This window comes from Lynx rufus, unplaced genomic scaffold (genome assembly GCF_022079265.1).
Source record: "Lynx rufus isolate CCGP_SWC_20201006 ecotype Redwood Valley unplaced genomic scaffold, mLynRuf1.p SCAF_9, whole genome shotgun sequence".
Lineage (NCBI taxonomy): Eukaryota > Metazoa > Chordata > Mammalia > Carnivora > Felidae > Lynx > Lynx rufus.
In genome coordinates, this window is record NW_025814897.1 from 7,488,573 (window position 1) to 7,511,941 (window position 23,369).

Genomic DNA, 23,369 nt, shown 5'->3' on the forward strand with positions numbered 1-23,369 from the left:
ATTTTACTAAGGATGATGTTTAGAAATGTTTAATCTGAGACTTGATGACTTGGAATTAACCACGTGTGATATAATAAAAAATCTATTTGGTTTTGTTCTTGGTTCTGGACATTGAACTTCTAAAATCCTTGGAATTTCCTGAGTGATAGGAGTATTTTATTGCTCATAAGGAGCCCCTGTCCAGCACACTTGAGTTTATGTTCATGAGATAACTCAAGGAGGAGTCTCTAGATAGCTTCAGAAGGGGACTGACTGGTCACCAGAAAGAACGCATGATTAGAGGGTGGGAACTTTTAGCCCCACCCCCCATCTCTTGGGAGGAAATTGGGCCTAGAAATTGAGTTATAAGAACTCATGAACATGGGGCACCTGGTGGCTCAGCCAGTTAGGTGGCTGACCGTTGGTTTTGGCTCGGCCCACTGTCTCACGGTTTGTGGGATTGGGCCCCTCCTCAGGTTCTGTGCTGCTGTCACAGAGCCTGCTTGGGATGCTCTCTCTCTCCTCTCTTTTCTGCCCCTCCCTTGCTTGCTCTCTCTCTCTCTCTCTCTCTCTCTCTCTCCCCCTCCCACTTTCCTGCTTGTGCTCTCTCTCTCAAAATAAATAAACATTAAAAAACAAAACAACAACAAAAATTCTCGAACAGCAAGATTCTGAGAACTTCCAGGTTGGTGACTATGTCGACATGCTAGGAAGGTGGCCCACCTGGAGAGGGCCTGGAAGCTCTGCACCCCATCCTCACTCCATACCTTGCTCTACGCCTCTCTTCCCTTTGGTTGTTTCTGAGTTGCAACCTTTAGAATCAATAAACTGGCAGTCATAAGCAGGGCAGTTCCCTGAGTTCTGAATCGTTATACAGAATTATGGAATGTGTGAGGAGGGGGTCGTGAGACTCCCTGAATTTGTAGTTGGCCGCGGGGAAGCACAGGTAACTTGGGGGCCCCATCTGCAGCTGGCATCTGATGTGTTGGCAGTCTTGTGGCACTGAGCCCTTTACCTGTCGGTTCTCTGCTAACGCTGCATGGTGTCAGAGTTGAATTACTAGGACACTCGTTTGGCACTGGGAAATTGGTGTCGAAATTGGTGTCGATACCACGTTTGGTGTCAAAAACCACCATACACCAGGCAGGGGGACGTGGAAGAGGAGTCCGTGGAAAAATACCCGGTGGGAGGACATTGAGGTGAGGAGGGGCTTGACTTGGTCTAGGACCTGAAAGAAGCTGTGTCCTAAAGGTTGTAAGCAGGTGATAGACACGATCAGATTTGGAACTTAAGAAAAAACAACCACAACATTCTAATTACAACATAGAGAATTGATGTGACCAGAGAGAGGGGAAGAATGGTTCTGGGGAGTCTCATGAGGAAGCTAGTGTGGGGTTGCACGCAGGAGACACTGGAGATGTACTTGGGAGACCAGGGCATTCAGAGCGGAGGTGGGTGCATGCAAGTTGCATGGAAAGCAGTGCTCCATGTTTTAGGAAGCTTATAAAATATGCCCGCTTCTGAAGAAATGTTTGTACCAGCAGCAAATCCAGAGATTTTTATGGGGGAAAATTGAGATTCAGGGTGATACAGGAGAAGACCTGTACATCCAGGTTCATGTGACCTTGGTTAAGTTATTTTGTCCTCTAAATCACAGTTTTTTCAATTTGAAAAATTGGTTACCTTCTTACTTTATAGGGCTTGCGAATCACATAAGATGAAGTACGTCAGAGCCCTTTGTGATTTGTTGTTGGAGTGCGATACTTCTCTGTTTCTTGCCATCCTCAAAACCAAAAACAAAATAGAAGTCAGTTGAGTTACATTTCTTTTTCAGATATTTTCTTCTGTCCTACTTATGATTGAGTCTTCCAAGTAACTATTTTAGGAAAAGCCATTCTTACTTTAGGTGAAATATTTTCCTCAGAGGTTCTGAAATTGTATTTCAGGAACAGCCGGTTCATAGAGGTGACCCTGATCTCTGTGTGTGTGAGGCCTTACTTGTCGGGCCTTAAGAGAGAAGAGAGCACTGCAGGTGTGACAGTAGGGGTTCTGGTTTTGTTTTGAGCTGGGGTTGGGGAGAAGAGGTGAGAGAGTGATTAGTTAGGTGCAGGAGAGCTTTCATCTTTCAGCCTAGAAGTAACTCAAGAGAAGCATGTTGACAGGATCCGTAATCAATCAGCTACATGTTCAAGGTCCCATAACTTGAAGACTTCGTTCTGTAAGCTATTAGGCATTTAGCAGGGCCAGTGGAGTCCATTCACTGTTGCTTGGCTATTCCCCAGAAATAGCAGAACCTGGCTTTCATGCTAACGCTTCTCCACGGGTAACTATCCTAGAACAGTTCGTTTTATGGTCAGGGTAGGGTATGGTCAAGTGTCTCATTCACTCTGCATCCCCAGAACCTAGTCATGTGGACTTGAATAAAAGTGTTTTTGTAAGGCATCTTCACAGTATTTACCAAGTTGCTTTCTTAAACTGTATTTGACATATACCGTTATGCTTCTGTGCACATTGATTCCCAGGAATTATTATTATGTACCCATTTAGTCCACAGAACCTGATTGGTTTTCTCTCCTTAACATCTCTCAGGCCTGTCCCCACCTCCACTTCCATGGCTACTTTCTTCCTTGAATCCCTCGTTCCACTTGGATTATTATAGTTTTTAAATTGATATCCTACCTTCCAACCACCCTTCCCATTGCTGTCAAGGTGTAGCATTTCTAAGGAAAAGATTTAATTACTTTCTTACTAAAATGCTTAAACATTCCCTTTGCCATAAGTTTCTAGCCATGGGGTCCTAACACACAGGGGTACATCAGAGTATTTGTGTTCTCACAAACGTGAACCCAAAAGGAGGTAAAAATGAGTATAGTGCCTTTTTTATAAATATTCTTTTAAATGATTTGTGGAACCACAAAGAAAGACAAAATCAGCTACATCTTTTTTTTTTTTTTTTTTGCTACCTTCTATGGCTAGAAGGAGCATACTTCTAAACTAGACCTCGCGAGAAAGACACAAGAAAGTACTTTTCTCCAGAATGTTTTCATTATGGCACTACTCCTAGTGACTTTTATTTATGCTTTGTATTTGTTGTAAATGATAATGTTTTTGTTTAGTTTTTAATAAATTGAAGGCATCAAAGAAGCACATTATATTTTCATATTACAGATTTATAGTTCTGTATTTCTGACTGTACAAAGAATGAGCCAAATAAGAAAGATCAATATAAAAATGCCTTTTTTTCCATCATCCCTACATTTCTAGTAGTTCGAAATTGTGTTTTCTGAAAGGAGTGATTGTGAACTTAAATTCATCTGTCATTGTCATGAATTAAGGTGTCATTGCAGTACAGACAGTATGGTATAGGCATCAATGCTGTGATTGTCTTATAAATCAGGAAGCAGCAGAACCCAAATGTTGTTAATTGGAAGAGTTATATTAACACAAACCTTCATCGTTCTGAGTATTTTCCTTCAAATAGTTAAGTCTGTACGCTGGAGTATTGAATGAGATATTTATACTGAGTCTCACTGTCTAATTTCTTTCTCCTGTTATAGATATCTTATGGCCACGTGCTTTATAATAAATGCTAAAAGAGCATATTAAATGGTATTAGGTGTTAAAATGCAGTTAAATGAAATATTCTGCTTGAAGTGTCAGAGCATAGGTCTCATGCCCACAGAGCAGGTGGAAATTAGAGTTATTCCCACCCACAAGGAAACCATAGAGAGAGTGAGCCTAACTCTGCTTAAATCCTTGGCTGAGTGTCACATTTTATAGGCTCATAGGAAGCCAGGCTAAAAAAGTAGCAGTTGGAAGCCATAAGGACAATACAGAGATATAAGCAGCCGAGCACCCTGAGTTGGAGTTTGTGGTTTGAATCCAAGTAAGATAACTGCCTAATAGAATATAAATCCAGTAGTCCTCAGAAAAATGGGACAGAATTCAATTTCCATATCAGCCATGTCTATTTTTCTACAAAAATACTAGAGATGGAGTTAGGCAGGAAAATGTGATCCATACTGAAGAGAAAGGCATTCAAAGAAACGATTAGGCCAGATTTGAATTAAGCAAAGATTTCAAAGCAGCTATTTTAAATATGTTCAGGAATTAAGGTATGTTCAGAGAATTAAAGGAAAGTATAATATGAATGAATAAGCAGAGAGATGATCTCAGAGCAATGGAAACTATGTTTAAAACAAAACAAACTTGGGGCACCTGGGTGTCTTAGGTCAGTTGGGTGTCTGACTTTGGTTCAGGTCATGATCTCACAGTCTTTGAGTTCAAGCCACACATTGAGCTCTGCGCTGATAGCTCAGAGCCTGGAGCCTGCTTCAGATTCTGTCTCTCTCTCTCTCTGCTACTCCCCAGCTTGCACTCTGTCTCTCTCTCAAAAATAAAATTAAAAAACAACAACAACAACAACAACAACAACAAAAAAACTTGGAAGTTCTAGAACTGAATTACTTAAAAAAAAATTGCTGGATGGCTTCAAAAGTACTTTGGAAATATCGGAAGAAAGGAATAGCAAACCTGAAGACAGAGTAGAAATGACCCTGTCCAAAGAGCAGTAAGCTAGGTGCCTGGCTAGCTCAGTTGGTAGAGTGTGTGATTCTTGATCTCCAGGTTGTGGGTTCGAGCCCCACATTCGGTGTAGAAATTTCTTAAAAATAAAATCTTAAAAACAAAACAAAAACACACAAAAAAATTGAAGAAAAGTGAACAAAAGCTCAGAGAACTGTGAAGTAGGCCAATATACATGTCCTTGCAATCATGGAAGGAGAGATGACATAGAGGCATACAAATATTTGAAGAAATAATGGCCAAAATTTTCCCAAATTTAGTGAAAAACATGAAATGATAGATCCAAGAAGCTTGCAGAGCCCCAAGAAAGACAAACACAAGAACACCTTGCCCCAGACATAATATGGTAAAACTCTGTGATGAAGAGAAATGTTTGAAAGCAACCCGAGGAAAATATTTTGGAAAGCTTGTATCCACCAGTAGCTTCCCCATACTTTTTTTGCAAGGCACTTCTTATGATATCAATGTGATATTAACAAATGTGACCTAAAAAAATATTGTATAATAAAACGTGTCAACATTTCAAGATCCATGTAAGGAAGATCTGCGTACTTCAGTGAACCAGTATTTTCCAAATAGCTGATGCATGATGTTATGCAATCATTCACTGGTAAAGGATATGTTCAAAGTGAAAAGTAGACCAATGGATTTTAATGTAATAGTACAGAATGGCTTCAGATTCTGTGTTACAACTATTTGTTAAGAACCGGAGTGCCTGGACCACTCAGGTGCTTGACCATTCTCTTGATTTCAACTCAGGTCATGATCCCAGGGTTGTGGAATTGAGCCATGCCTCAGGCTTCACCATGAGTATGGAGCCTGCTTAAGGTTCATAATCATTCTCTCTCTCTCTCCCTCCTTCTGTCTCTCTGTCTCTCTGACCCTTTCCCATCTTTCTTTCCCTCTGCCCCTCTTCCCTGCTCATGCTCTCTCTCTCTCTCTCTTTCTCTCTCTCTCAAAAAAAAAAAAAAAAAGTACTCACCAGGGTTTATGTTATCAAAGAAAAGTCAAGTGCAGTTACCTGGAAAGGCTATTAAATGACTCCTCCCTTTCCTATCTCAGAGAGACTGGATTTTCTTCATATACTTGACCTGGAACAATACACTGTGAAGGCAGAGTACATTTGGGCCTCCTGGTGTCTTCTTTTAAACTGGTTATTAAAGAAACTTGCAAAAATATAAAACAGTGTTCTTTTATTGTGGGAAATTATGGCTGTTTTTCATAAAATATGCCACTTAGGTTAATATGTAGTGAATTTTATTGTTACTTTTAAATTAGTTTTTTTAAATCTTAATTTCTAATACAGTAAATAATCCACGTTCACAGAAGATCTTTGGAGTCTTCCTACTTTTTAAGTGTAAAGGTGTCCTAAGCCCGAAAAGTTGAGAGTCGTTTTGAGTCTGCTCTGTCTTCAAATTCCTTTGAGAGCATCCGACTGGAAAATTGGAAAGATCTTGTAGCCCAGGAGATTAGTGTTTTTGAACATATGATGATATTCACTTTTTGTTGATATCCTTGATTATTTTCAAGTAAACCATATAGTCTGCTGTGGAGGATGCTGCTTACTGCTTCTGATGACAGCCCTCCCCAATTTTGATATATTTTTTTCAGACCTGTTATTGTCAGCAGGGAGAGTTACCAGGAAAGCAGTAGGGGCCTTTTGCAGTGGTGACTAATCCTTCTTTTCTTTTCTTCTTCTTCCTTTTGTTATGTTTAGAGGTTATCAAGGGAGAGATGTTCAGAAAGTGTTAGAGGGCCTCTATGGCGGCCTGCACCCTCACTTGCTGTGCTATTCTGAGTTGTTATTCACTTTCTGGGAAAGAACATTAAACATTTGAAAACAGAATCATTGACGTTTGTCTCACATGGTGTGAAGAAGAATTATAAAGATGGTAACGGAGAGAATTTCATCCAGAATTTTTTTTTAGTCCTACTTATAATCTGTTAAATGCATGTGGCGATGCTTGGTTTTGTAACTGAGTAGACAAGAAGCACAGTGTGCCAGAAATAAATTTTCTATAAGGGTGGTCATTACATAAACGTGTAGTAAGTTTATTTTAACATTATATTACTTTGTTCTTTGACAAAAATAACCCACTATAAAATAAAAGCAAAAAAGCCCACCTACGTACCTGCTTGCATGAAACTGAATCATTCCCAACCTCTTCCATGTATTACTGCATTTCCTGTCTCTTGGTATTTCTCTCCTTTTCCATTGTTTTTAGTGACTTCATACTTATACTGGAATTTAGAACACTCGTTATTAATGAGCTTACACAGACCTGATTGTTAATTTTAACACTTAGATTAGTGTGGTCATAAGGCCATCAGACAACAAAGGAGTTCTTGTACCTTCTTTTCTGGCCTTTTATATTTTCACATAATATTTTTGGGAAGTTTGAAATTCACTTGTGTGTGAACAGGAGCACTAAGACAACTTTATTTATACTTTATTTCTTTGACAGTTAAGTTCTGTGAAAAATAAAATTTTTCTCATGTGCTTAAGGGACTTAATGGTGATTTACTTTCTGAACCATATTTTCATTGTAATTTTGAAATGACATGGGGTTTCTTTCTCTTTGCAAATGATTATCGTTCGGAAAGTCACATAGAGGCTTTCACCAGAATAAAAGGCTTCAATTTGAGGCTCTTAATTAGAGAAGTATTTATTTGGGTCTAGAAATAAGACTTGATTATTCATCAGCTGTTTTCTTAAACCACAATTTCCCTTGTGTTTTCTTAGGCCAGAGATGAAGAGGAAGCTTTTCTGGATTGGAGTGATGATGATGATGATGATGGATTTGATCCAAGCACACTTCCAGATCCAGATAAGTACAGAAGCTCTGCAGAATCGGACAGTGACGACACGGAGAATAAAATTAGGTATGTTTTTTACTTCTGGTAGCACTAAATATATGACTCTTCTCCTTTGAATCCAAAGGGTGTGTAGAGTCCAACGTCGTGTAGTCTTCTCATTATTTTAGGGGCTCTCTTATTATTTCTGTAATCACTGTTAGTTTTAAGAGTGTTTTAATAAGAGTTGTTTTTTTCTTTTTCTGTTCTTCCCATCTTTCTCCTTCTGGATCCTTTATGCATAAGTACTGGATGCACTAGGGTATATTTAATGCAAACAGAGGCAGAATTTTATTTCGATTCACTGTCAAAGGACTCTTGAGAGTGTTATTAAAAATTCTCTCTGAATTTTGAAAAAGAGCAGTTATACTTTCATATTCTTTGATATAAAATTAAGTAACAAATACATAGAACAATGGAAAACTTATACATAAACAGTGCTTGACCAGTCCTCTCAATTTAAAAATCTGTTCATTTGCAATGTGGACTTATTTGCGACCATGCCAAAAACAGATGGAATGTGATCAATTGAATAATAATGTGATTTGCTCAGCATTTGTTTTCATAGTACTGTGGATTAGATTAAATTGAGATTGCATTGATTTAAAAGTTGCGGGCACTACACTTCATGGACATTCTAAGCCACTGAGCCTCTTTAGGCAGAAGGGAGACACTAATGACAGATGAAGTCATGACAGATTGAAGGAAAGCTTGACCACTAGCTGGAGATTTTGGAGTTGGAGATAGAGGCCACAAAGAGCTAGAATCTGGTTTTGAGTAAGACCATTATGAAAAAATCTCAAAAAAAGATTATCCTCTAAGGAGACAATGCTGACAGGGGACATTTCAGAGTTAATCTTTATTTTGATCTTGTGTTCGTTTAAACATAGAATTATTTTTATAATACTGAAATGACATCTAAAGTGCAGTCTTCCCAAGTGATACCAGAAACCTGAGATATCAGCCTTTGGACAGCTGGGTAGTGGACATAATAGTAGACTAGGTAGTGGACATAGCAGTTTCAATACCACAAGAGGCACCAGAGGTGAAAATAATTTGATTATGTTTTAAAAAAATATTTAAACGTGTGTCATAAGGGTTAAATAACTTCATTTTAGGGCATAGTGCTGATATTGAGCTTTGAGGGTGAATATGCATACTTTGCTTCAGAAAGTTCCTTGGTATACATGTTGAGACCTTGATGAACTATCAGTATGGTTAAGTGTGCTGTCCCTTATGTTCTAAAATAAATGTCCCTTTTTCAGAGTTAGTTTGTGGGATCTCCATTTTGATAGATGTGATCTAACTCAACATGTATGGTTTGACATGATTAATTTCTTTTAAAAGAGAGAATTGAGTTGAGTAAAATTCAAAGATTTTAATGGATTTACTTAACAATTCATGAATCAGGCAGCATCCCATTAGCAGATACAGAGATCCTCCAAAGGGCTTTAAAAAACGAAAGGTATAGGTAGAGGAGAGCAGGAAAAGGAATTTTTTTTTTTTTTTTTTTTTTTTAATCGAAGAGTGGATTATTTCAGACAAGGTCACCTTCCTGTTGGGGATGGAAATGGTCTTTTGGGCAGATGACCTCACTAGTGCTGACCAGGTGATTCCATATTGACTGGCTATGGGTCATATTCCTAGGAGAGACTGAAGCTGCAAGTAGGTTAAATATCTTGGTTTGCTGATATGAGGCTTGGCGCAAGTCACTTCATTTTGGGCATGTTGTCTCGTCTTTAACTTGGAACTGTTTCTGAATAATTTTACTTTCTGGAGAGAACATTCATTGGTTCTTACAGTTTGTTCAACATATTTTGCATATCTGTCTAACATACCTTTAAAACACAGAACCAACCTTTGAAGTTTTTTTCCTAACATTTTTTATGATAGCTTCTGGGTCATCCTTAATCTGTGTGCAGTAGAAATTTCATTTCATTTTTCTGGCATTTCTTACCCTCGTAGTGACATTGCCCTGCTACCACCTCGTTAATACGACTTGTTCTCTAATAGCTTCACGTGTTTCATCCTCTTAGCCTGTAAATGCCTCAGAGGTAGAAACTGCCTTTTGTACCAACACATGCAGCTCTTGCCTCTACTCCTGTGTCCAGTGTTATGGTCATAGGCACAACGAAGGCCCTGAAGTATTTGAATCAATTAATTGACTGATAAAGGAGATTTATAGAGTGAAAAAAGAGAAGTATAATTATAAGCAGCTATATGATTGGCCCTAATAGTTTAAATGATACAGGAGATGATAGAATAGACGGTTGGAGCAGCCAAGTTCAGATAGTGTAATAGTGAGGGAAAAGAAGGTCAGAATACCTTGAGATGCCAAAGCATCTCAAAGAAGAATGTTCATATGGAAAATAATAAAGCATTCAATGAAAATTAAAATAGTTTTAATTTTGGGCACAGCTAGTAAGTCTGCTTTAACAGGGATTGAAAGGAATTGGTAAACTTGTCTTAAACTGAAGAAAAATCGTCTTTTGTTGAAGAGTATCATCAACAAGGACTAAGGAACTTACCAGCAGTTTTGTTTTTGTTTATGATAACAGTGATTATCTAGTCTAATGCTCTCTTCTTGTAGATGAAGAAACCAAAGCTTTAAGGGATAAAATAATCTGTGATCACAATACTAAGTTAGGGGCAGATCACCATAACCTATGTAAATCACATCGACTCTGTAGATCTAATACTCCAGTGAAATTGTATAGACTTATTCCAGCATTAGGATGGGTAGCTTCCTTCCAGTTTTATGTCATTTGGGTAAAGACTTGATCCATGAACTAACTGTAGGGTAGGTTTGACTAAATTGTGGTTTCCCAACTTCCAACATTACTGACGTTCTGGCCCAGATAGTTCTTTGTTTTGGTGGGTTGGGAGTGATTGTGGACTGTTAAGCATCTTTCCTGGCCTCTACCACCAGTACTGCCCCAGTGCTTCTCCAGCTGGGACAACCAGAAATATTTTCAGACATTGCCGCATATCCCTCAAGGAGCAACATCTCCCACTGGACTAGACCCAGGATGACAGGTCCATATTACTGGTGGTTGATCTCTCCATGCCCCATCTAGGATATATTCCTTTCCATTTAGCCCAAGCAGTCATTCTCAGTATGGCCTGTATCAGTCTGCTGGGATTCCTACCCAAGGAAAAACCAATTTGCCATTCTTGAACAAAGACAGGATGTGGGGTAGTTACAAGTAACAGCCTATGTGTGAAATTCCTATTTATGCTCTACTTCTGTTTTTCTCCCTCTTCCCTTCTCTGTTAAAATGACCTCCGTGAAAATGAATAAAGGTAGTGTAAAGTAAAACCAGGATTGTTTTTAGATAAATAAAAGTATTCGCAAGTAAATCCATATACACTACAGTTTTGACAGTAGTAATTGCCGTTGCTACTGCTATTTATAATAATAGCACTAATGCACTTTTACTGTCTTGCTCCAGTTCGACTGCGTCTTTTTTTCCTTTGCCTCTCATAAACAAGAATAGATGCTAGGATTTTGTGATGTCAGCTTTAGAGGGCTCTCCTGGCATGTTCCCAGGTTTTATTTGCTGCGCTCTTCTAACCTCAGCTCAATAATTGCAGGAACAGTGAGTGTTTCAGCTTCTTGGTCATCTTCTCTCTCCCAGTAGGTTATTCCTTGGTTATTAACTTTGCATTTTCCAATACGAATTTACTTTTATGGGACCAGATAGCACCAATTAGAAAATGGCTATTAGTCTCAAAGTAAATAGCATGAGCTAGTTTCTTTGAAAGTTTCCTCTGGGTGTTTCTTTTTCCTTCACTTCACTGACACCCATAAATATTCAGCATGAGTAACACTTTTGTCTCTCTACATGGAAAGACACTTAAGTCAGTAGGAAATAGGCAAAAGAGAGCCCAATGTAGTGGGGAATGACTGAATCTGGGGTCAATAATTCTTCCTCAGGGAGGCGTGATAGTGTTTTAAATAGTGTACCTCTGTCTTCTCAGCACAGTGCACAGTGCAGAATTTAAACCATCCTTAACCCTCTGTAGAATTATCAAAATTGTCAGCTCTACCACTGATTCCCAAGGCGTTCTGATGTACATGATTTGGCTCCTTTAAATTAGAATGACAAAGAGAGACCTCTTAATAAATATGATCCCAGGGATAATGAAAGTAATGTGACCTTGAGTTCCTTTGAAGGAGCTCTAAGAATGCTCTCATTAGTAGCTCATTTATCCTCAGAAAGAGAGTTGTGAAATAGGAGGAACAGTACTGTACCTCACGGTACAGACGAACGTCAGCTGGCTCAGCAGCCGCAGCCAGCACTCCATCAGAGGCTCTAAGCTTTTGTGTGCTTCTTTTGAAAACGGAGAAGAGAAAGCTTGCTTTGACGCGGCCTGTTTTCTTTCCTCCTCTTTCCTTCTTACACATTGGCCCACGCTGTGTTTTACCCCGTAGCTTTCCTTCTGGTTCCTCCTAACTGTGGAATTAGCATAGGTAGAGTTATTGCAGCGTGTTAGCATCTGTCATGGTCGTCAATGTTGTTGTTGTTGTTGTTGTTGTTGCTATAATAGAACAGTTTGGTAGGAGACCTAGCTCTTTGCTGCAGGGGACTTTGTGACATCATAGAATGCAGTGGTCTTCTAGGAACTGCACAGAACCATGTTCTTGCCTCTAGTGAGTTTTGATACAGAGGAAGAAAGGTAAAGATTTCAGAGGAAGAAAGACCTCAAATATTATAATTGTTTTTGTGCTACTAAGTGATTTTTTAAAATTTATCTCCCCAACAGGCTGTATATACAATGTATTTATACTGCTTTCACAATAAAAATGTTTGGCCATGTTCTATATGTGGTGCTGAGAACTGGAGTACAAACCTTCTGTATTATTTCAATCACATTCTACTTATTTAAGAATTAAAAATGTCCACTTACCTGTTAATCTCCAGCTTGTTGTAATATTTCTTCCGTCTATTATTTCACCTAAGAATTTTTTGTTAAGTTATCATGTGCCAGGCGTAGTGAGTGCAGGTACAGAGGATAAAGCATAAAGAAAAATCCCTTTCCTGCTGTCACAGTTTTTAGTTCGGCAGAGGTTACAGACAGCTGTGCATATAATTACAAAAAATGTGGTGGATACCTGCTGTGATCTGTGCCCTGGGGAGGCAGTAGGGAGCAGGGTAAGTAGGGGATGAGCACAGAGAGCAAGTGGTGTCTAACCTGGACTTGGTGAATCTAGAAGAGCTTCCTGAAGGGAGTGACATCTAAGCTAAACCTGAAGGAAGCTTGAAGTCTTACCTGAGCCAGAGAAGGTAGCTTGCCCTTCTAAAGAGTGAGGCAACAGTATCTTTAACTGTATTCCAGTTGAACTCTTCTTTCAATAACATTGTTCCTTTTAGCTGTGCCTAACAAGCTGAGAGATTTGGTTCTGAGCATGTAATATAAGATTAATTTTTGTATATCTGGTAGCATTCATCACGTTTGGTTTATGGCCATCTTCATGTGAATTGCTAATGATGAAAATCTGCAAAGTAGTGAATACGATGAAAAAGAAGCACCTGGGGTGTTCAAGATATTCATTATCCAGTCAAATTAAGTTTTTAATATTTATAATCTTAACCTTTTTCAAAAAAAAAAAAAAAGGAAAGAAAAAGGTTGTGGTTAGACTTTTACTGCCTAATATTTCAGTGTTTTCTTCACAGACCACCGTCCCTGGCCATGGCAGGTTGCTTTATAAAGAATTGTTATATCAGTGGAGTGTTTGTTAGATTATTCTGGGTGACATAAGACCCATTACATCTTTAATTTGTACTGAGACTATTGGCATAATTTAGACATGATAACTTCTATATGGATTGATGCCTTTTCCTATGCAGAGTAAATGGTTTTACATCTACTCTCAGGAGCTGTTCTTTTTGGCTTGTGTGATACAGCTCTGCATCAAAAGATTGATGAAGAATTTTTATCTGTTTTTCAATTTGTTTGAGGTTTTGTTTTATTTTTAAACTGTGTTCCATTTTGGGGCTCCTGAGTGGCTTCGTTGGTTGAGCAGCCGACTTCGGCTCAGGTCATGATCTTGTGGTTCGTGGGTTCGGCCCTGCGTCGGGCTCTGTGCTGACAGCTCAGAGCCTGGAACCTGCTTCAGATTCTGTCTCCCTCTCTCTCTGCCCATCCCCCGGTAAGCGCTCTTTCTTTCTCAAAAATAAATAAACATTAAAAAAAATTTAAACTGTGTTCCATGTTAGTTTTCTGTTTTTGAGTGAACTTGCATTTCTTTAAGAGTTCTGTCCCGCATGAAGGAGGTGATCCACGTTAATCTGTATGGTTTCTTCTCATGTTGTTTTATGATATTTCTTCAGTAAATCTTGCTTTGCAACTTTTCTGTTAAGACTTAACAGTCGGCTTTGTAATATGTGAAATGCTCTCCACCTGCAGTAGAAATGTATATGACTCAGAAATGAATTTCTGGGCAAGGAAAGTGCCTGGAAAGCATTTTCATTTCTTTTTAACTGTTTTTGGTTGGGACTGGGTATGGCACATTACATATTTTGTATGAATTTTAGAAGAATTGTTGGTGTTGAATCTAGGGGAGGGTTATTTAAAAAAAATTTTTTTTCCCCTCAGGGTCTAGGTGATTATGAAAAGAAAAATACTATTGACTGCAGTTTCCATTTACTTGAATCCCTGTTCGTTGGTAGATCCAGTTGTGGGTGGCAGATGGGGAAAGAAGTCAGCTCAGCTTAATGATATATTGACTTTATTGTGTGCCTGCCATTCTTTTCTTCTACTCTTTTTAACTTCAAGAGATTTATCCCTGATTGTAATATGCCTAGCAACTTTCAAGGGAAAATCTCCATCATCTCTTCTTATTTGTGAAGTACAAAGTTCTATGAACTATTGAATTTCATAGGGCTTTGACTAGAACTCAACATGAATTGTGGTTGACAAGAAGTTAATTTAATTTAGTTTGACTCTCTTTAAGTTGTGTTCATTTTATCTTTCTCCTTTTTGACATTGCCCTAAAAACAAAACCCAACAGAATATCCTGAGCGGTGTGTAGCATGAATGGAGAAACTTGTAAGGCAGATTGTTGGGTTGGGTGTGGGGGAAAGCAGTATCCTTTATCTTGGGACTTACAGGGGAAAGGGTGCTACCCATTGAGGAAGGAAGGTGTTATTTTCTGGGGTGGGGCTTAGGATGGGGAAGATGTATTTGGAAATTTAGGAGGTTTAGGTTTAGGCTAAGGAGGTTTAGGAGGCTCCCAGCTTGACCTTACGTACAGTCCCAGTTTTTGCTCTATGCTTTCTGTTTCTCTCTCATTTAGCCACCCACTGAATAACTGTGACTCACTGAAAGTTGGGACTTTGTCATGTTTCAGGAGTATTAAGATCTCTAAGAAGGTGGATGAATGGCCTGGATGCCAAGAAGCCAAGAACCATGTAGCAAGGGTAATGAACCATCTAGGAGGGCTCTCTTGGCTGCTGCCCAGAGTGTGGTACATGGCAACTTCATTTTCACTGAAGACTGTTGAGAAGGACATATTCTTAGGGTGATCCTTTTCTTCATGACTTCATGTAGAATGGATTCATAACTAATGACTGTATAGCATTCCATTATTTATACACTGTAATTTCTTTATCCACTCCCCTTTTAGAATTCTAGATTATACCCATGCTTAGGTTTTTTCGTTTTTGTTGTTTGGTTTTGTTTACTTCTGTTTCTGCCATTGTAAGTATTTTTTTAAATTGAAGTAAAATTGGCATGTAACATTATATTTACTTTCAGGTGTACAACACTGTTATTTAACATTCATATGGGATACAAAATAATTACCACCAAAAGTCTAGTCACCATCTATCAACATACAATTGACCCCCTTTACACATTTCCCCTGTCCCCTAACTCCCTTCCCCTCTGGTAACCATCAGTCTGTTCTCTGTATCTTTTGAGCTTGCTTTTAGTATTTTTTTGTTTGTTTGTTTGTTTGCACATATGAGTGAAATCATATACTACTTGTCTTTCTCTTATTTCACTTAGCATCATACACTCGGGGTCCATCCATGTTGTCACAAATGGCAGGATTTTGTTCTTATTTTTGGCTGATAGTAATCCATTGTGTGTTTATACTGCATCTTCTTTATCTGTTTATCTCTTTTTTTTTTTAAATTTTTTTTTTTTTCAACGTTTATTTCTTTTTGGGACAGAGAGAGAGACGGAGCATGAACGGGCGAGGGGCAGAGAGAGAGGGAGACACAGAATCGGAAACAGGCTCCAGGCTCTGAGCCATCAGCCCAGAGCCTGACGCGGGGCTCGAACTCGCGGACCGCGAGATCGTGACCTGGCTGAAGTCGGACGCTTAACCGACTGCGCCACCCAGGCGCCCCATTTTATCTGTTTATCTCTTGATGGTCATTTAGTTTTTTTCTGTATCTTATTGTAAATAATGCTGCACTGAACCTATAGCGGTGCACATACCTTTTCAAATTAGTGTTTTTGTTTTCTTTGGATAAATACCCAAAGTGGAAAAGCTGCATCATATGGTAGATCTGTTTTTGATTTTTGAGGAATCTCTGTACTGTTTTCCATAGTGGCTGCACCAATATACATTCCCACCATCTGCGTACAGGGGTTCCCTTTTCTCCACATCTTCCTCAACACTTGCTATTTCTTGTTCTTTTGGTAATAGCCGTTTTTACAGGGGTGAGGTGGTATCTTATTGTAGTTTTGATTGCAATGATTACTGTTGTTGCATATCCTTTCATGTGTCTCTTGGGCATCTTTCTCTCTTCTTTGAACAAAAGATCTATTCAGATCTGCTATGTTTAATTTTTTTTTATTGTCAAGTTGTAAACGTTCTTTATTTTGGATGGTAGCCCCTTACTGGGATTATCTTCTCCCATTCAGTAGATTGCCTTTTCATTTTGTTGATGGTTTTCCTTGCTGTGCAGAAGCTTTTTAGTTTGATGTAGACCATTTGTTTGCTTTTGTTTCAATTGCCTTTGGAGTCAGATCTACAAGCACATCATAGAGATTGATGTCAAGGAGCTTACTGCGTAAGTTTTTCTGTAGGGATTTTATGGTTTCAAGTCTTCTATTCACATATGTAATACATTTTGAGTTAATTTTTGTGTATAGTGTAAGATAGCAGTCTAGTTTTATTCTTTTACTTGTGGCTGTGGCTGACAAGTTTTTCCAGCACCATTTATTGGAGAGACTGTCCTTTCTCCATTGTATGTTCTTGATTCCTTTGTCCCAAACTAATTGTATATATGTGGGTTTACTTTGGGGGTGTTAGTTCCATTCCACTGGCCCATGTGTCTATTTTTGTGTTAGAATGGTATTGTTTTGATTACTATTACTTTTAGTGTAATACTATTACTATTACTTTTAGTGTAATTGAAATTAGGGACCATGATACCTCCAGGTTTGTTCTTTCTCAAGATTGCTTTGTCTCTTTGGGATCCTTTATGGTTCCATACAAATTTTAGGATTATTTGTTCTATTTCTGTGAAAAATGCCATCAGAATTTTGATAGGGATTGCATTGAATCTATAGATTGCTTTGGTTATATGGACATTTTAACAATACTAATTCTTCCATCCATGAGCATGGAATAACTTTCCATCTATTTGTGTTCTTCAAATTCTTTCATTGGTATCTTACAGTTTCTAGTATTCAGGTCTTTCACCTCCTTGGTTAAAAATTTTTTCTAGGTACATATCTTATTCTTTTTGATGGAATTGTAGATGAAATTGCTTTCTTAATTTCTCTTTCTAGCAGTCCATCATTAGTGTGTAGAAATGCCATACATTTCTATGTAGTGATTTTGTGTTCTACAACTTTGCTGAATGTATTTATTAGTTCTAACAGCTTCTTGATGAAAATCCTTTAGGATTTTCTATAGTATATCTTCTGCAAAGAGTGACAGTTTTCCTTTTTGGTTCTTACTACTTCTGACTTTTATTTCTTTTTCTTGCCTAATTTCTCTTGCCTATATCACTAAAAGTGCTATATTGAATAAAAGTGGTGAGAGTAGGCATTGTTGTCTTGTTCTTGATCTTAAAGGAATAGCTTTTGGTTTTTTGCCATTGAGAATGATACTAGCTTTGGGTTTGTCAGTATGCCCTTTATTATGTTGAGGTACATTCTCTTTATACCCACTTGGAATGAGAGTTTTTATCATAAATGGATGTTGAATTTTGTCAAATGCTTTTTATGCATTGATTGCAATGATCATATGATTTTTTATTTTTCATTTCACTAAAGTGTTGTATCTTGTTGATAGAATTGCAGATGTTGAATCATTCTTGTATCCCTAGAATAAATCTCACTTGATCATGCATGGTGTGTGATCCTTTTAATGTATTGCTGAATTTGGCTTGCTAAATTTTGTTGGGGATTTTTGCATCTATGTTCATCAAGAATATTGGCCTGTGAGTTTCTTTTTTGTGTGGTGCCTTTGGTTTTTGAATCAGGGTAATGGTGGCCTTATAAAATGAGTTCTGGAACATTCTCTCCTCTTCAGTTTTTTGGAAGAATTTGAGAAGGTTGGGCATTAAATCTTTAAATGTTTGGTAAAACTCACCAATGAAGCCATCTGGTCCTGAGCCTTTGTCTGTTGGGAGGTTTTGCTTAATGATTCAGTTTCCTTACTAGAAATTGGTCAATTCAGATTTTCTGTATCTTTGTGATTCATTCCTTGAAGATTGTGTGTTTCTAGGAGTTTATCCATTACTTCTAGATTGTCTACTTTGTTGGCATATAATTAGTTTCTTGGGGTCCTTTGTATTTCTTTGGTATCAGTTGTTAACTACTCTTTCATTTCTGATTTTATTTTTTGAGCCCCTCTCTTTTTTTCTTGATGAGGCTGGCTAAAGGTTTATCAATTTGTTGATCTTTTCAAAGAACCAGCTCTTAGTTCCATTGATCTTTTCTGTTGTTTTAGTCTCTATTTCATTTATTTCTGCTCTTATCTTTATTATTTCCTTCTTTCTACTAACTATAAACTTTATTTGTTTTTCTAGTTGCTTTAGGTGTCACGTTAGATTGTTTATTTGAGATTTTTTCCATTTCTTGAGGTAGACCTGTATAGCTGTGAACTTCCCTGTCAGTACTACTTTTGCTGTATCCCATAGATTTTGGTATATCATATTTCTGTTTACATTTGTCTTTGGGTAATTTTTTATTTCTCCTCTGATTTTTTTTTTTCAGTGACTCATTGGTTGTTTACTAGCATGTTGTTTAACCTCTCTATGTTTTTATGGTTTTGCTCATTTTCTTCTTTATACCATTGTGATTGGAAAAGATGCTTGATGATTTAAATTTTTGAATTTATTGAGACTTGTTTGTGGTCTAACATCTGAGCGCTCCTAAAGACTGTTCCATATGTACTTGAGAAGATTGTGTATTCTGTTGCTTTTGGATGGAATGTTCTATATATATTTACTAAGCTCATCTAGTTTAATGTATCATTTAAGCTTAGTGTTTCTGTATTGATTTCCTGTCTGGATGATCTAACCATTGATAGAAGTGAGGTGTCATAGTCCTCTGTTCCTATTATTATATTGCTATCGTTTTCTTCCATTAGGTCTGTTAATACTTGTTTTATAATATATTGGTGCTCATATGTTGGATGCATATATATTTATAAATGTTATATACTCTTGATAGATTGACCCCTTTATCATTATGTGGGTCTTTGTCTTTTATTACAGTATTTGTTTTAAATTTGTTTCTCTTTTTTCTTTTTTTTTTTTATTTTTTAATGTTTATTTATTTTTGAGAGAGAGACAGAGCATGAGCAGGGGAGAGGCAAAGAGAGAGGGAGACACAGAATCTGAAATAGGCTCCAGGCTCTGAGCTGTCAGCACAGAGTCCAACGTGGGGTTTGAACTCACAAACTGTGAGATCATGACCTGAGCCGAAGTTGGACGCTTAACCAACTGAGCCACCCAGGTGCCCCTAAGTCTGTTTTTCTGATAGGAGTTTAACTACACCAGCTTTCGTTTCCGTTTGCCTGGAATATCTTTCTCCATCCCTTCACTTTCAGTCTGTGTGGTCGTTACTTCCTTAGTTAGTTTTTAGGTAGCATGTAGATGAGTCTTGTTTTTGGTTTTGTTTTTAATCCATTCAGCCACTCTGTCTTTTGATTGGAGTATCTAGTCTTTTTACATTTAAAGTAATTAATTATTGATAGATATATACTTACTGCCATTTTTTTTATGGTTTTCAGGTTATTTTTGTAGTTCTTTGTTCATTCTTTTCTTACTCTCTTCCCTTGTTGTTGATGAATTTTTTTAGTGTTAGGTTTGGATTCCTTTCTCTTTGTTTTCTGACTGTTCTCTAGTTCCTCTATTCCTTTATTTTTCTCTCTTTTCTTGTGGTTTGAAGGCTTTCTGTAGTGTTTAGATTTTTTTCTCATTTTTTTGTGTGTATTTACTATAAATTTTTGCTTCCATGAAGTTCACATATAATACCCTTTGTATAGAATGGTTGATTTTTGAGTTGATGGAAACCTAAATTTGAACACATTCAAAAAAAGTTTATATTTGGAGAGAGAGAAAGAGCGAGCACAAGCAGGGGAGGGGTAGAGGAAGAGTGAAAGAGAATCTTAAGCAGGCTCCATTCCCAGTGCAGAGCCTGACGTGGGGCTTGATCTGCAAGATCATGACCTAGAGTCGGACACTTAACCAACTGAGTCACTCAGGTACCCCAAAAAGTATGTTTTTAATCCCCCCGTGTGCATGTGTATATTATATAATATATATAATTTTTTAAATTTTATTTATTTACTTTGAGAGAGAGAGAGAGAGAGAGCAAGCTGGGGAGGGGCTGAGAGAGAATCCCAAGCAGGCTCCACACTGCCAGCACAGAGCCCAGTGTGGGGCTTGAACTCACGAACCGTGAGACCATGACCTGAGCCAAAATCTAGAGTTGGTCGCTCAACCAACTGAACCACCCAGGCACCCCTGCATTTTATATTTTGATATCACATTTTACATCTTTTTATTTTATGCGTCCTTAACTAATTATTGTAGTTTTTGTTAGTTTTACCACTATTATCTTTTAACCTTCCTACTTGCTTTATAAATGATTGATCCCCGGTCTTGTCTTTCTTCTTTTCTTTTTTAATTTTTTTTAATGTTTCTATTTATTTTTGAGACAGAGAGAGACAGAGCATGAGCACAGGAGGGGCAGAGAGAGGGGGAGACACTGAATCTGAAGCGGGCTCCAGGCTCTGAGCTGTCAGCACAGAGTCCGACGCGGGGCTCGAACTCACAGAGTGTCAAATCATGACCTGAGCTGAAGTCGGATGCTCAACCGACTGAGCCACCAGGCACTCCTATCCATTGTCTTTTCTATATATTCGCCTTTTCCTGTGAAATTTTTACTTTCATATATTTTCTTATTATTAATTAGTGTCCTTTCTTTTCAGCCTAGAAATTCCTTTAACATATCTTGTAGGTCCATTTTAGTGGTGGTGAACTTTTAGTTTTTGTTTATCTAGAAAACTCTTAATCTCCCCTTTAATTCTGAATGCTGTGTTGAGTAGAGAATTTCTTAGTTGGAAATTTTTTTCCTTTCACAAGCACTTTGAATATGTCATGCCACTTCCTTACCCCAGCAGAATTTCTGCTGAAACCCTTATGGGTTTCCCTTGTACTTAACAAGTGTTTATTCTTGATGCTTTTGAGATTTTCTCTATCTTTAACACTCTCCCACCCCTACCCCCAGTCAATGAAAGGGTGAAAGGGCAACTTTATTAAGGCTCCAGGGCCTTGGGCCTCAGGCAGGAGACTACCCTGTGGGCAAAGGAAGAGCCAGTGGAGAGGCCTTGTTTTACCTTCTTTTGGGGGTGCAGTTTGTTGGTGTGTCCACACTTCTTGCGACAATTCACAGCACAGGGGTGCAGGTAAGCATAGCATTGAAAACAGATCATCTTGTTGCAGTTGCTTTTCTGGGTTAGCTGGAAAAGGGAAGGATTAATGATGCCACCCCTCAGGTGAAGCACCAAGCTCAGAGTAGATTCTTTCTGGATATTGTAGTCTGAGCAAATGTGGTTATTCTCCAGCTATTTGCTAATCAAAAGTCAGATGCTGTTGGTCAGGCAGGATACCCTCCTTGTCTTCGATTTGGGCCTTGACATTCTCAGTGGTGTCACTGGGCTCATTCTCAAGGGCACTGGTCTTGCCTATCAAGGTCTGCATCTCTGTCCACAAGGCCACTAACCCTGAGCCACTTGGCCACTTCGTTGAAGAGAGTCTCTTACTTTTACCATTTTAACTATAATGTGTCTTGATGTGGATCTCTTTGGATTCATCTCTTATGGAGCTCTCTCAGCTTCCTTGATCTGAATTTTTGTTCCCTTCCTCAGATGAGGGAGGTTTTCAGCCATTATTTTTTCAGATAGTTTTCTGGCCCTTTCTCTCTTTTCTCCTCCTGGATCCCCTATAATGCAAATGTTATTCCACTTGATATTGTCACAAAGGTCCTTTAAGATATCTTCTCTTATAAACATTTCTTTTTGCTACACTATTTAGGTGACTTCTATTGTTTGCTATTTCAGCTTGCTGATATGTCCTTCTGCTTTATCCAGTCTGCTGTTGAACCCCTCTAGCGTGCATTTCAGTTTAGGTATTATTCTTCAGCTCTGTAACTTCTGCCTGATACTTTGTTATATTTTCTGTCTCCTTTGATGTTCTCACTGCATTCATCCATTCTTCTCCTGAGTTCAGTGAGCATCTTTGTGAACATTACTTTGAACTTCTTATCAGGTGGATCAGTTATCTCTGTTTTATCAAGGTCTTTTGCTGAGGCTTTTTCTTGTTTTTTCATTTGGAGCATATTCCTCTATTCCTCTGTCTCCTCATTTTTCTGACTCTGTGTGTGTTTCTTTGTATTAGAAGGTAGGTAAATTACCTACCTCTCCCAGCCGGGAAGGAGTGCCCTTCTACAGAAGATGTCCCATGGGGCTCAGAAACAATATCCCTCCTGGCCACTTGCACCAGGAACCTGGGGTGGGGGATGTTTCCCTGTATGAGTTGCATGTGCCTGCCTGCAGTGGGCGGCCACAACTGTGGCACAGGAGTATGTGGGGATGTTGCCCCGCCCAGCTGCATTGTGCTGCTGTGGCGCTGGGGTGGGCAGGTAAGACCTGGCCTGGCTGTGGTTTGGAGGTGGGGAGGGCACTCAGCAGTGGGCACCCTCCAGTGCCAACAGGCTGGAAGAAGAGTTTCTAAATGGTGCCCACCAACAAGTTAGAATAAGACTTCAAAAGTGACTCCTACCCATGTCTGTATCCCTGGAGGGTCCGAACCAAGTTCCTGCCTCTGTGGCAGACTCTTCAAGATGACTAAGTTGGTGGTCGTCACATATGGCCCAGGCACTTTTCAAACGGGTGACTTTGAACCGGGTCCCGGAGTGAGGGAGTCCGTCATCAAGCCCTTTATGAGCAGGTTCTCTGTTCCCTGCAGATTTCCTACATGTAATGCCCATTGGTTTTTAATGGCATTTTGGGGGCTCACCTCTCCTTTGCAGGATCTAGGGGTTAGGTGCCTGATGTGGCAACCCGACCCCTCACTTCTTTGGGAGAAATTTTGTATCTTTGAGATTCTTCCTGATCATGTATCACCACACCTGGGCTTAGTTACTGTTTTGTTTTATATTGTTGTGTCTCTTTCTCTACTTGTTTCATTGCTACTCTTTTATCCTTTGTTGTGGAGGCTCTCTGTTCATCTGGTTATCAGGTCTTTTTTAGAGGATATTATTTTATATGTACTTGAAAATTCGTTGTGACAATGGGAAGAGGTGAGTGTGGAATCTTCCTTTGCCACCATATCGAACCCTTCGCTCCTGTAAGTAGTTCTTCAATGGACGGCTTTGTTGAAGATTGGATTTTCTCTCTCTTGAAATCATTTGAAAGACTAGTGAAGAGTAAGACTAAACTGTAAATCTTTTCCAAATACCTGGAACACTGG

At 38.6% G+C, this 23,369-nt stretch overlaps 1 protein-coding gene across 1 annotated transcript in view; it reads left to right on the forward strand.

The window, feature by feature from the left end:
* DDX10 (DEAD-box helicase 10) overlaps window positions 1-23,369 on the forward strand; it is a 277,089-nt gene that overhangs the window by 235,421 nt on the left and 18,299 nt on the right. The window contains exon 17 of the mRNA XM_047071361.1: window positions 7,307-7,446. Within this exon, the coding sequence (XP_046927317.1) occupies window positions 7,307-7,446 (140 nt within the window). The remainder of the gene's footprint in view (window positions 1-7,306; window positions 7,447-23,369) is intronic.